Source organism: Lipotes vexillifer, unplaced genomic scaffold, assembly GCF_000442215.2.
Source record: "Lipotes vexillifer unplaced genomic scaffold, Lipotes_vexillifer_v1.1 scaffold1088, whole genome shotgun sequence".
Lineage (NCBI taxonomy): Eukaryota > Metazoa > Chordata > Mammalia > Artiodactyla > Lipotidae > Lipotes > Lipotes vexillifer.
In genome coordinates this window covers 1,983,348-1,996,804 of record NW_006779738.1, presented here as the reverse complement: position 1 = coordinate 1,996,804, position 13,457 = coordinate 1,983,348, and the positions used below count along the sequence as shown (strand labels likewise).

Genomic DNA, 13,457 nt, shown 5'->3' with positions numbered 1-13,457 from the left:
GGTAGGTGGGGGTGATAGGTCCCTACAGCAATCTTTTGAAGTTTGCAGTGAGCATTTGGAGCACTAGGGGCAAAGGAAAATCTGAGGGGTCTTCAGGGGATCCTTTCAAAACAGGGAGCGAGGTCTTCCCCCCTGAGTTAACTTGCTGAGCAGCCTTAATTAAGTCTGCATTTCTTCTGCAGCCTCTGCTCTGGTAAAGGGCCAGGAAGCACTGTACACAGGGAGTCTTGCCTCATTTCTCTTTTCTCACGGAGTAAGTCCAGTTGGAGCATGGTGCTATGATTTAAGGAGCCATTCTCTGGTCACCATTCTCTGGTCAGCCATTTTCCCTGGTCACCTACTTGTTACTGCGGCCAGACAGTATTACAAAAGAAAATAAGTGGATATCTTTGTCATTTGGAGTAGAGCCATAGCGTTTCTGATGACCCAGAATGCACCCTAATGGGCTGTCCGAGGGGACTGATGTCTGGCTGCCCACATCCTTGGATCTGGGTTGAGAATTTGCCTTCACCTACCAAGAGGTCTATAGTAAGTGTTGGTGGAGACACAGATTCGGCTGTTCTCAGCCCACTGAAAATTTCTTTCTCTAGAGAGTTGGTAAGTAAGTTCCTCCAAATGATAATTTAAAAGTGCACACTCAGTTGTTCAGGTGCACCAAACTGACACCCCTCTACAAATAATTCAAGTTACCAGGACCCTCTAACAAAAGTCATAACCGGGGCCCCTTTGGGTTGTCAAAGCCAGGACCCCCTAATGAGGGTTGAAACCAGGAAGAGGGGCACGGATTATTTCACTGAAGCCTTTAGAGACCAGGGTCCCGATCAGCCTCCAGGACTCAGGCAGACGGGGGTGAAGTTAGTATTTCCCATTTTGTTGAAAATGCAAGTACTGATACACAGAAATACAAACAACAAACACAGTCGCACAGACAAAAGATCAGACTACGGAACTGTAGCCTAAACAATTCCATCCCCCCTCCCAGATGCAGACCTCAAGACCAGATTGGCCCCGCTCCCAAAAGAGAACAGCCCAGATTGGCTCATTTCTCAAAAGGGCATAAGCCTAGGTGAAGGAGGGTAATTCCCAGCCTGCACGAGCGACTTACCCCCAAATGAAACAGAAGGCTGATGGTAGGTCAGAATGCATCTGGCTCAGAGTTCCCTGGAGCAGAATGAGCCCCAGTAGCTCCTGGGGACCCAGGGAAGGGGCTGCCCCCAGTCAGGGTCGACCTGCCACGGGCACAGGCTCCTGGCTGGCTTGTCAGAAATTGTTGCTGAACCAAAGGTCGTGTGCCCTGTGCGCAGGGAGACCAAACCGAAATGCCAAACGGAAAGGTTTATTGCAGGGCCAAGCAAAGAGAAGGGGAACTTGTGCTCAGAAGACCTGAACTCCCTGATGGCTTTCAGGCCAGGGTTTTTAAAGACAGTGTTAGGGGAGAGGGTCGTAGGGTGCATGAGCAGCTCGTGGACCTTCTTTGGATCGGCTGGTGGTGAAGTAATAGGGTGATGTTTCCGGAATCTCAACCTTCCGGTTCCGACTAGTCTGGAGTCTACGGGTTGGGGGCCGTAGTTTCTGTAGAACAGCTCAAAGGTGTGCGTCAAAATTGTTGTGCATTTCCCTTCAGGAGGAACTAGGCTTCCCCCGAGTCTATTGTTCTGGGCAGTAACTGCTTGAGTCTGCTCTTTGGAAGTCAGCGAAGGCCTAGGAGACTAAAGGCTTTTCTCTGAAGGCTGATTGGAAGCTGGACCCTCAGGCAGTAGCTTTTAAAGTACACAAATAGACCTCTCTTTGGGGAAGACCGGAGGATGGGCGTTTCTGTCTGCTCCCTCTGCACTGAGCCCTGGGGTGTTAGTTGTTTCTTTGCTACCATCCCATTGAACCCGTGAACACAAGCCCTACTGGGCACCAGAGCCAGGCTTTCAAGGGATATGGCCTCTGGGTGGCAATGCTAGAGATGCCACAGCCTCCTTTCTCGGAGACACTGGAGACCTGGCGGGGCAGAGGGAGAGCACGCACGTGACACCCACTGGCTCCCATCTCTGGAGAGGGCTGCCATCGGCGTCAGGATGTGTGTTTAATTAGCAGCACCCCGGCACCCCCCCCCCCCCCCCCCTTCATCCCTGACCCGGGGGTTACGGGTGCTGTGGGCAGCCATAGCTAAATGCCCCCCCCCACCGCAGCTATCAAGATAACCTCACAGCCTCTTTCACGGAAAGACCGGGGAGTTTGCTGCCTCTGGGCTCTGGCCTGGGTGGCAGCTGGTTAAGAACTGTTTTCCCCTTGTTAGAGTTCTGTAGGACCCGGGAATGTAAGCCTGGTTGGCCACCAGAGCCAGATGGTCAGGGGGCACCCCCCGGCAGGCTGCGCCAAATCCGGAGCCCCAGACGTGCACACCCCCCTTTCTGGGAGATCCCTGCAACCCTAGGAAAGGAGAGGGTGTGCACAAAGATGGTGCCTGCCGCCTTGGCCGTCCTTGGGGCGTATTTCAGTGGCCTCCAGAAATGTGTTAAATGCCCGCCCCTTAGGCTGAAGCTTTCAAGACAGGCAACAGGCCTCTTACACAGAAAGACTGGGCACAGTTCAGTCTCGGCCTCGGCGCTGGGCCCTGGGGCGTTAGCCTGGTGAGTCCTGGAGAGCCCTTGAAGGTCTGCTTCTCAGATGCTCTAGCCTCGTGGGTCTCGGGGACGCAGCCGCACTGGCTTTCCAAGCTAGATGGTTTTTGGGGGTTCATCTCTCAGGTGTAGGCCTTAAAAGTTGGGGTGTCCGACGTGGAGGTCAAAGCCTCACTCCTCAGGGAGAAGCTGGGAGCCGTCAGCCCCCCAGCCCACCCGACTGTGGGTCACTGTGCCAGGAGTGGGGTTTAAGGTGAGAGCGCATCTCGGCCTCTCCTACCCGTTATGATGTGGGTTTTGTTCACCAGATTCTAAGAGTCGCTTTGCTAGTTCTTGGATTTCTTTCAGAGGAAATTGTTCTGTGTGTAGCTGTAGATTCAGGGTGTCCGCGGGATGTGGCTGCGCTCAGGGTCCTCCTGTGTCACCATCTTGAACCGGAACCCCTCGTAGCTCTTCTGTCTTTGATTCAAAACATTAACAGGTCATCCAAAATAGTTAGAAGCAGATCACCAGGAATGAGCTCTGAAGGGCTGGAAAGAATTCCCCACTTCTCCCCTCCCCTCCCCCATCACCTGGTACTGGGCTTGCACGTAATTGGCAATCAGTGAACGTTGCTGAAAGGAAGAGTCAAGCTGAGATGTGCAGGTAAAGTGGGGACATTCAGGTTGGCAGGCTTACACTGATAGACGCTGCTCCTGAGTTCTTCTGGGAACAGACACGTAGAAGCAGGTGTGCCCTCGTCTTGAGAATCCTTCAAACACCGCAGATGCAAAGCAGAAAAAAAGAGTAATTCTGAGTTCCTGGAGTGCTGGTGGTTGAATTCACCCACCTTTTGCAAGGCCCACCAGAGGAGCTGAGGTGTTTCCCTCACTGAGCCTCTGTTCACTGACGCACCTGCCTCAGATCTGCACGCCTACTGCCTGGAATACATCTGCCCCCATCTGCACCTGTCAAATTTCTCTTCATCCATTAGACAGTGGCAACAATTTGACTTTCCTGGATCGTCTTGATTTAGACTGAGTTCTTTGGTTGTGTTCTCTCAGAGGACCCTCCACTCTTCCTTCACAGCACTTACCATGTGTTGTAACTACGCACGCTGTGTTACGGACAGCATGTTGCCCTGGCAGTGCAGGGAACAAACTGGACCTCAGTGCTTAGTGTGGCACCTAGTACAAGTAGGGGCTCAGTGCAGATCTGCTATTGGGTGGGGGAGGGGGGAGGGACAGATAGTCTTTTCTTTTTAAAAATGAGTGGTTTGGGCTTCCCTGGTGGCACAGTGGTTGAGGGTCCGCCTGCCAATGCAGGGGACACGGGTTCGTGCCCTGGTCCAGGAATATCCCACATGCCGCGGAGCGGCTGGGCCTGTAAGCCATGGCCGCTGAGCCTGAGCATCCAGAGCCTGTGCTCCACAATGGGAGAGGCCACAACAGTGAGAGGCCCGCGTACCCAAAAAAAAAAAGAGTGGTTTGACCTTAGGACTTCTGTCTAAACTCCATTTAAAGGCAGTAAAGATTGAAATATACAAGTTCTCACAAAGACCACAATTAAGAAATGAAAGTTATCCTTTTCTAGTGACATAAATTTATAGGGGAGCTAAAGAGAGAAACTATATGGGTTACCAAAAACAGCCACCAATTTGAGATCTGGTCATAATATTTAAACTGCAATGAGAATAGGTCCTCAAGTCTATTTTTATGAAATTTATCCCCACTGTGCAGTGGCAGTGTGTACAAAGGTAACAGAGCTTGTGATAGTTTACAGAAATATTTGCTACAACATGCATATTATGAAGTGCTTCAAACATATACATATTAAGTTTCATGCTGAATAAATAATCCCCCCAATTTCATTTTTATTTTTACATAAAAATATAATATTGCACTCTTAACAAGACCGTTTTGCATATTTTCTCTTTAGATAAATGATGAAATTCAGCCTTAAAAAAAAAAAAAAAGACTGAGTAGCAACCTTATTCTAATAAGGGACTAATGTAAAGTTCTCAGTAGAAAAATGAAAGTTAGACAACAGCTGCGATTTTTTTTTTTAAACAAAGCAAATCACTTCAACGTGAATAGGAGTAGTCTCATCTCTGCACCTATTTGGACCTCAGAATTAATAGGTGGTCTGTGCAAACCATGATCTCAGTGCAGCCGTGAAGTGCTCTTACCTATGTATGCAACTGAAGCTTACAAGCATACGTAGCCACTTGCTTCTTCTTGTATTTACCTCAACAGCAGAGACTTTGCCATTGTATTTTACACAGTTTTTAAGCAGAATGTTTTAGAAAGTCTGGAAGTTACAAAAGTAGTTCTGTAAACACCATATGAATTAAATTTCCATAACAAACACGCAAGTAATTCTTGGGCAGGAATACATCTTTGTATCTCATGGTAACATTACTGAGCTTTACAGTGTTTTCAAAGCCAATAAAGCAGCACCCCAAGTAAAAACAGAGCCATAATATTATGATAGACTATTCCAGGAATTTTAGGAATTCTGTCTTTATCATGTGTAAGTTTGCTGTGGAGCACACAGATTTTTCTATTGTTCCTAGAATTCTCAAGTGGTATAGGTTAGTAGAAACAGTGGACACTGCTTCCTAAAAGAATTATTCTGCCTCCTGTTTAAAACGAAGTAAGCTGTGTCCTTTTCTTTTGTAATTCTGTTTTGGGGAAGAAAACGCCTCCTGCATGTTAGATTAAGTGCCTTAACTGGACTGCATTATTAATATCTGTGCAAACTTTTTCTGAAATGGAGGCTTTCTATTGCAAATTGTTAAGTATTCAATGCTCTGTAAATGGCAGATATTAAAAGAATTATCATTGTGTTTAAATCTTAGTGACTCAACTAAGGATATTCCATATCTAGTGTTATGGATTTTAAGTAGGATTTTTATGAAGAAACAGAATGTGTCTGCAAATCAAAGATACTTGTGTTGTTGTTTGTGACTGTCAAAAAATTCTGGTTCTACTTTGAGCTAAGAAGGCAACAGGCAAAAACTGCCTAACACTGAGATTCAAATATTCAGATATTCCAAAAAATCTTTGGTGCAGAGGCACCTACTGAATTACATACTTCTCAAAGAAAGCAATGATCAAGTCCTGAATTCTTTCTCCTTATCTTTCCTTTTTTGCGGGGAGTGGGGTGGGTGTGTTATCTTGGCAGAAAACTTTTAAAATATAATCTTTAGAGCATTTTATACAAACAGCTAACCAATTTAAATTCTACTGGCTTTTTTGGAATAATTGAAAATAGAAAGTAATAGAAAACAGAAATAGAGAGACGCTCATCTTTTCTTTAGAATCCTCTATGGAAAAAAGCTTTTAAGAATATGATGTTCATTTACTGTGCCAGACTTAAACCTTGTTGGTTAGTGCATACTGACACACCCTCCAGGTTATCACTAAACAATACTTTCCTCTCAGGACTTCGTGAGGCTGCAGAATTTTGTGCAGCTGAATAGACTTTATCATTACTTAGATGGTTTGTTTGGTCATCCAGTTCTTCGGGCTTGACCTACTGTAACTGGCGAAGTCGGCAAATCTAGCTTGGAGTTAAAGTGCCTTGCAGAATGCGAGGTTCTCCTCACTCATCCCGCTGCATAGCTGCTGAGGAAGGAATAGAACATTGGCTGTTTCAGGCGCTGCTGGTCCTTCCGACACCAGGCGATCACGGTGCCATCACTGTTTGCTGTGTACAAATGGTGGCCATCGCAGGAAAATGTAAGGCTGTGAAAAGAAAATCCCATTTGTATATTGTGTCTCTGAAAAGTGTATCAGCATATTGGTGATCACATGGAAATCAGTGTAAGGGGGTTAAGATATCTTTACTGGAGCACAGAGACAAACAAAATGACGGCCTACAACTCATTGGTTTTGACTGTAATTCTAATATAGTTTACTTGCTCTGCTGGCATGTTTGTGAAGCTCCTTCTAACCAAGTGATACAGACTAAAACCAGGACCAAAAGGATCGGTACGTTCTGTTCCTTCTTTGCATACTTTCTTTTCCCTTCTTGTGTAGCCTGATTACTTAAACTACTAATACTTGGGTATAGGAAACTTCGAAAAATACAGCAGTACTACACTTTCTCTCTATAGAAATAAATGGTGATTATTTTATGGAGATATTTTATTTCCCTGAAAGGGGAAAGGGTAAAAAATGTAACATTAATACATAATTAATGTAGGTTCATTAAACTTTACATTTAGTGGATTAAAAATTATTTTAATAAAGTAGGATTTGAATCACTTCCTTCCAACTGAGTTTTTAAAGTCAAATTTGTTAACAGAGTAAAGGGTAACTGGTTGTTTAGCAGTCCTGTCAAGCACATGCCTGTAGCCATCAATCACCATTATGGGATTTTCCATAAGGAAAGGGAAAAAATCCATCACTTCTGCAGTTCAAGAGGCCTTCCCTGGCACGAGCCCAGCATGCCTGCCTGTGGGCTGTGAGCTCCTGACCCAGATTTTGAGCTCCATGAAGACAGGCATTTTGCCTCCTCTTGCCACCGGGCCCCGGGTATCCTGGGCTTCGATAAATGGCCGGCTGTTTATAATGACTTTCATTACGCACTTCTTTACCTCTGTGTGCTTTACTGTCTCTCCAACAAAACAGTCACAGAGTATGTTATGAAGAAAAGAAGAGGTGAGGGAGGTTTTACCTTACAATAGGCTTATGTGATTTAGGAAATGTAATTTCCCGCACAGGCTTTAGGTCCCAAGTACTCCATAACCTAGAGGAAGAAAAAAGTCATCATCTAACTATGCAAACTAACGTTTCCTTCCCTAAAAGTTGAACCTACGTGTTTACTTGTTAAAAGTTAACTGGAAGGAAATACAATAAACCGATTAACAGTAGTTACTTCTGGGCAGTTTGCCCAGGTGGGTGGGGAGAAAGGAAACCTAACTGTATATTTTCATATTGTTACTCTTTCATAGTTGACAAACAATATAAAATTTCAAAAATGTACTAAAGCTATCTTTACTATTTATAAATAAAACGAAGAACTGAAGAACCGATATCCGAAGGTGATTTTAAATCTCTAAATATTAAATATTATTATGTTTAGATAGTAAAAAACAATTTTTGAAACTGCTGTGCCCTTATAGACAAAAGTGCACAAAGAAAGAAAAAACTCCTCTTACCTTACAATTCCATTTTCTAATCCCCCAGCAATCACGTTGATAGATATTCCCTCAGGCTGGTTAGAGAAAGCCACGGAACAAATGATCTCTCTGCAGTGGACATGTCCAACGAGGTCCCCGTTCACTGTCCAGAGTCTGAGGTCACTGCCCCCGCCAGCTAAAACACCACAGTCACCCGCAGGTCACCAGGCTGTGGGTGTCACAGAGCGCCCTACACTGGGCCCCAAAGGGGCATCCCTGAGGGCCTAGCTTGTTTGTTTCAGTGATGAAGTTTATAGGCAACTCACGACTGAAGACTGTATCAATGGAACTACTGCATTGTAAGTCACACAGAGTTGGCATATTTATCTAGAGATGATGACCAGTGAAAAAAATGAAAATAAATTAAGCTACAAGGTAGAGCAACAATGTAAATTAACCATGAATCTTTCTGTAGTCATGATATTTCAGCATACAAACTGCCAAATCTGAATTTGAAAGTACCTAGAAAGCTAAACAATCTCCAAAAAGAGAAGAAAATATTCTGTGAAACTATCTATAAGAAGTGACTTCCGGGACTTCTGAAGAAAAAAAAGTTACAGTAAAAGCTGAGTTAAAAACTAATTCTTAAAAAAAAATGAAAGCTAATTCTTCAGAATGTCTAAGATTGACTCTTACAAATCAATGTCTTATTAAACGAATTTTTTTTCCTTTCAAAGACCATGAGTAACCAAACTTTTTGTAGTTTTCCAGGGGGTGGAGGAGGCACTAATTGCTTTAATATCTTCTATAAACTCGGGCTGTGGTTTGGGGCCTCATGGTGATGTGTCCAGCCTTCTCTGGAGAAATATTCTCATACTGATAAGACAGAGGTTAAGAGGCATGATAAAGTTTGGACGACATAGTGTGTTACTACACTTAATTTTCTCTCTCCATTAGAACTAACAGAAAAGCAGACAATGTGTTTCTCTCTTTATTAAGGAAGTGAAAAGATTTTATAGCAAAGAAATAAATACTGGAAATACTTCTTTACCTAAAGGTATGCGGAAGACCTTCAAATGTCACCAACCAAAATGCCTAGTGTGTTGCAGTATCATTCACAATAGCCAAAAGGTGGGAACAACCCAAATGTTTATCAAGAGATGAATGGATAAACAAAAATGTGGTATATCTATACGATGGAATATTGTCTAGCCACAAAAAGGAATGAAGTTCTGATACAGGCACCAACACGGATAAACCTTGAAAGTGGTACGCTGAGTGAAATAACCCAGACACAAAAGGACAAATACTGTATGATTCCACTTATATAAAATATCTAGAATAGGCAAATTCACAGAGAGAGAAAGTCGAATAGAGGTTACCAGGCTCTGCTGGGGAGGGAGGAGTGTGGGAGTTACTGTTACAGAGTTTCTGTTCAGGGTGATGAAAGTTTTTGAAGTGGACAGTTGTGATGGTTGCACAACACTGTGAACGTAATAATGCCACTGAATTGTATTCTTTAAAATGGTTTAAATGGCAGCTTTTATGTTAAATATATTTTACCACACACATACACACACACACACACATACACACACAAAGATTAAAAAATGCCCAGTGGTCTACTTCCCATTGTAGAATATTGATTAGGAGAGATTATCCAAATAAAGCATCAAGATATAGGAGACTCTGGGACTTCCCTGCTGGCACAGTGGTTAAGAATCCGCCTGCCAATGCAGGGGACACGGGTTCGATCCCTGGGCCGGGAATATCCCACATGCCTCCGAGCAGCTAAGCCCGTGCGCCACAACTACTGAGCCTGTGCTCTAGAGCCCGCGAGCCACAACTACTGATCCCACATGCCACAACTACTGAAGTCCGCGCACCTAGAGCCCGTGTGCTGCGACAAGAGAAGCCACTGTAATGAGAAGCCCGCGCGCTGCAATGAAGAGTAGCCCCTGCTCACTGCAAGCAGAGAAAGCCTGCGTGCAGCAACAAAGATCCAACGCAGCCAAAAATAAATAAATTAAAAAAAAAAAAGATACAGGAGACTCAATATGCTAAAGAAATACAATTGTAGATGATAAACTCATCTTTTACGTAAGTAGAGATTTCACTCTTTCTTTTGAATTTAATATCTAATAATGATTTTAAAAAATATATAAAGTAACCAATGTGTACTAGTACGGTCAGAAGGCTTATTGAAGTCATTGGATACATATCCATAAAAGATATTGATGTAGGGGTTGGTAATTGTAAGACACAGCTACTGCATGGCTTAGTTCTTCAAAATAAAAAATCTAAATGTGGTCCTCAACTCTGAAGTATGGTATGGAACTTAACAGGCAAAGAATTACCCTAGCAGATTGCCCAGAAACTTGGTCTACCACAAAACCAAGTAACCACTCATCTGCCTAAGATTATAAATATATATTAAAAAAAAAAATCGAGGCCCTTACCCAATACTGGATTGCTTTCATGTATAATTTAACATATTAACTAAAAGTCAGAAAGTTGGTCATTCCTGAAAAAAATCTTTATTCTTCCTAAACATCTTCATCAAAATTAAAAGAAATTGGAGAACTACCCCCTACTCTGAATCTTAGAATATTATATCAACTTCAGAGTACCACTGGCAACACAGGAAAAGGCTATGAACCCTAGTTGAAATGCATATATTTTGATATAGTGGCAGAATGATTTAAAAAAATACAGAAACCATCTACTATAATATTTACATAGTTTAATAAATTTTACATCTTATCACTATAACAACCACATCCCATAATAAGCCCTAGGAAATTAGGATCAGGAGGGATGAGTTTGCCAGTGTATCTTCAGCCCCAATAGAGAAATTTTTGAGATTATATATGTGTATACATACACACACATATACACATTATATATTATATATACATACACATGCATATGTGTTTATTTCTCTTAAATTTTGATTTTAAAGTTACTTGGATGGTTCTCACTAAAGTGTCAAGACTTTTGGTAGCTAAATCTGATAACTTTCTTCCCTTCCTGGACTATAAGAATAGGAGAATGAAATATAGTCTGGATCACTTAACATAAATTTGTCCTCTCTTTTAAAAAAAAAAAAATCATTATTTAAAAATAAATAAATAAATAATCATTATTTTTATTATGCTGTCTATACACCAGTTGCTCTTTATGAGTCCTCTTCTATATGCATTGAGCGGCCTCAAACAAGTTCAAAAGGCCCTTTTGTTCAAAGTGGAAAGAAAGTTCTAGCCATTACTCTATTATACTGTGCACACTACCTAGGGGCACCTGAACAACCTACTAGTGAGCTGGTAATTGTAAGCAAAAGTAATTTGGTTTCTTGTTCCCATATGACTAGCTAATATAATATCACAGATATAATAAATCACTACTGGCAGCAGGAAAGTAATTAACTTTATAAAATTCGGTTCCCTCGGGATCAGTCCTAACTTCCAAATGTTGCCAAAACAAGAAAGTAGAGAACTCTATATAAATAATCATCATATGATTCCCCCAAATTCCCTCTTGATGTGACATACTAAAAGCCACTAATGTATAAATCAAGGAGGAACAATTAGCAAAGTCATCAATCATCTGCCCACACTTATATTACCAAAGTCAACTATTTAAGATCTTTCCCCTTAGTTATGCTGATTAGGAAATAAAAATGTTTTCATGACATTATTTTATGACTAGGGGTGAAGACTGGCACATACTTCACACTGAAATCTTGAAGCAGGACTGAAGATGTTACTTTTCTTGAATACAAGCATGAATGAGTGTTTTGTAAAAACAAGAGTTTTACTGTGGTATAGTACAAAAATAAATATTCGGACTTTGTCCCAGGTCCCTGGCATAGAGCTCCTAAATCCTTGTTAATTTACTGTCTTTTTTATGCTAATGAGATAACTCCTGGGGGGAGGCCCAGACAGCTTCAGGATGGGAACTGGTCACCCGAAAAGCCAACCCCGAGTTAGAACTTACAGCACCTCCCACTTCCAGGGAAGGGAGAGGGGCGGGAGGTTGATCTCAGTTCCTAATGGCCAATGACAGAATCTACTGCCTACAGAATGGAACTTTAGAAAAACTCCTAAACAACAGGCGGAGGAGAGCTTCCAGGCTGAAGAGCACACTGACATGCCAGGAGGGCGGTGCAGTCTGACTCCACAGGGACAGAGCCTGTGACCTCACCCTACCTACCTTTTCTTCTGGCTGTTCACTTCTATCCTTTGTAATGAACCATAGTAGTAAGTACAGTGTTTTACTGAGTTTTGTGAGTCACTCAAGAGAATTATCAAACCTGGTGGGGGGTCTTGGGACTCCCAAATTTGCTAACTTCAACTAGTTAGTGTCAGAATTGAATTGCACTGTTGGACACCCAGTTGGTGTCATAGAATTGGAGAACTGTTTAGTGTCTGGAAAGACCACACATTTGGTGTCAGGAAAAAACAAACAATATGAAAAATGCAAGCAAAGGATAAAAGACCACCCACTGTAGATGTGTGGAAGATATCTGTACTGAGTGGACAAAAAGAAACAGTTTTTCAAACGATCCTTTCAATTAATGGAAATGCAAACAAAATTTATGAGCTTTTCAACAGTTCTTTCCCTCTGGATGCATCAAGTTTTTTAATATGTATACATGAAAAAACAAAAACTAAAAGCCAGACCTTTGATTAGGAGATATATCTTTGTCATGTAAATTTTGGGCAAATTATACTTCCATTATTATTTTATACTACTCTCTCACAGGAACTACAAGACACATGTAGGAAGCTGATCATCTGCTGATGCTTTTCATTTAGTCAGGAGGGAGGTAGCAAAGTCAGTAGTTAAAAAGCAGAAGCAGGGCTTCCCTGGTGGCGCAGCTGTTGAGAGTCCGCCTGCCGATGCAGGGGACAGCAAAATGATTTAACTCTCTGACCCTTGGTTTTTAATTATTACCGAGGGGAGGAGGCCTGGGAAGGGAAGAACTACTGTAACGTCCAACCTTCCCCTGAAGCATGGCTAATTAGTGAGCAGCAGCTAAATGACTGCCTTACATAGTGAGGAAAGGTTTGGAGGATGCTTGCAGGCAAAAAAAAAAAAAAAAAAAAAAGCAGAAGCAAAAAAGGATGGAAAAATAAGACCAAAGAAAATTCAGATAATTATGTAACAGTAATTTGCTTAACTTACATGTGCTCAAATGCAATCTTACATATATCAGAAAAAACTTAAATTATGACAATACTAACTTTTGCATAAGTAGATGCCGAAATTGATGAACTCAATCTTCAACCTTACTGGGTTTATTTTTTGGCCTCGCTGTGTGGCATGCCGGATCTTAGTTCCCTGACTAGGGATCGAGCCCATGACCCCTGCATTGGGAGTGTGGAGTCTTAACACACATACATGCTATCACCTAAGTATACAGATCTGGCAGGGACCTGAGAGATGTAATGCAACAGTTTAACCTATGATGTAACCAGCTGGCTGAATGCACTGTGAGTGCAACCACCCTGTGCTTCGGTTTTGGGGCCAGCTCACCTGAGTCACACACAGTGGCAATGTCACCTGTAGTCTCACTGGCAGAGACGGCTGTGACAGGGCTTTTGTGTCCCGCCAGACTTTGTACGTAGCACAACCTGAAAGACCAAAGACGTGAATTTGCATATGATCATTACATATAATTATATTCTCTTATTTGTATAATTCTTTTCCTCAGTGTATATGTATCTACTATTTAT

General features: G+C 42.4%; 1 protein-coding gene across 2 annotated transcripts in view; it reads right to left on the bottom strand.

Annotated features, from left to right (window-relative positions):
- Positions 1 to 4,297: 4,297 nt before the first annotated feature.
- Positions 4,298 to 13,457, bottom strand: part of LYST (lysosomal trafficking regulator) — a 160,712-nt gene continuing 151,552 nt past the window's right edge. The window contains exons 49-52 of one of the 2 annotated variants that reach the window (XM_007452943.1): positions 13,258 to 13,355; positions 7,759 to 7,915; positions 7,275 to 7,346; positions 4,298 to 6,340 (exon numbers count right to left, since the gene is read on the bottom strand). In XM_007452943.1, the coding sequence (XP_007453005.1) occupies positions 6,202 to 6,340; positions 7,275 to 7,346; positions 7,759 to 7,915; positions 13,258 to 13,355 (466 nt within the window). In that variant the 3' untranslated portion in view covers positions 4,298 to 6,201. The remainder of the gene's footprint in view (positions 6,341 to 7,274; positions 7,347 to 7,758; positions 7,916 to 13,257; positions 13,356 to 13,457) is intronic. The other variant, XM_007452944.1, reaches the window with a different exon arrangement.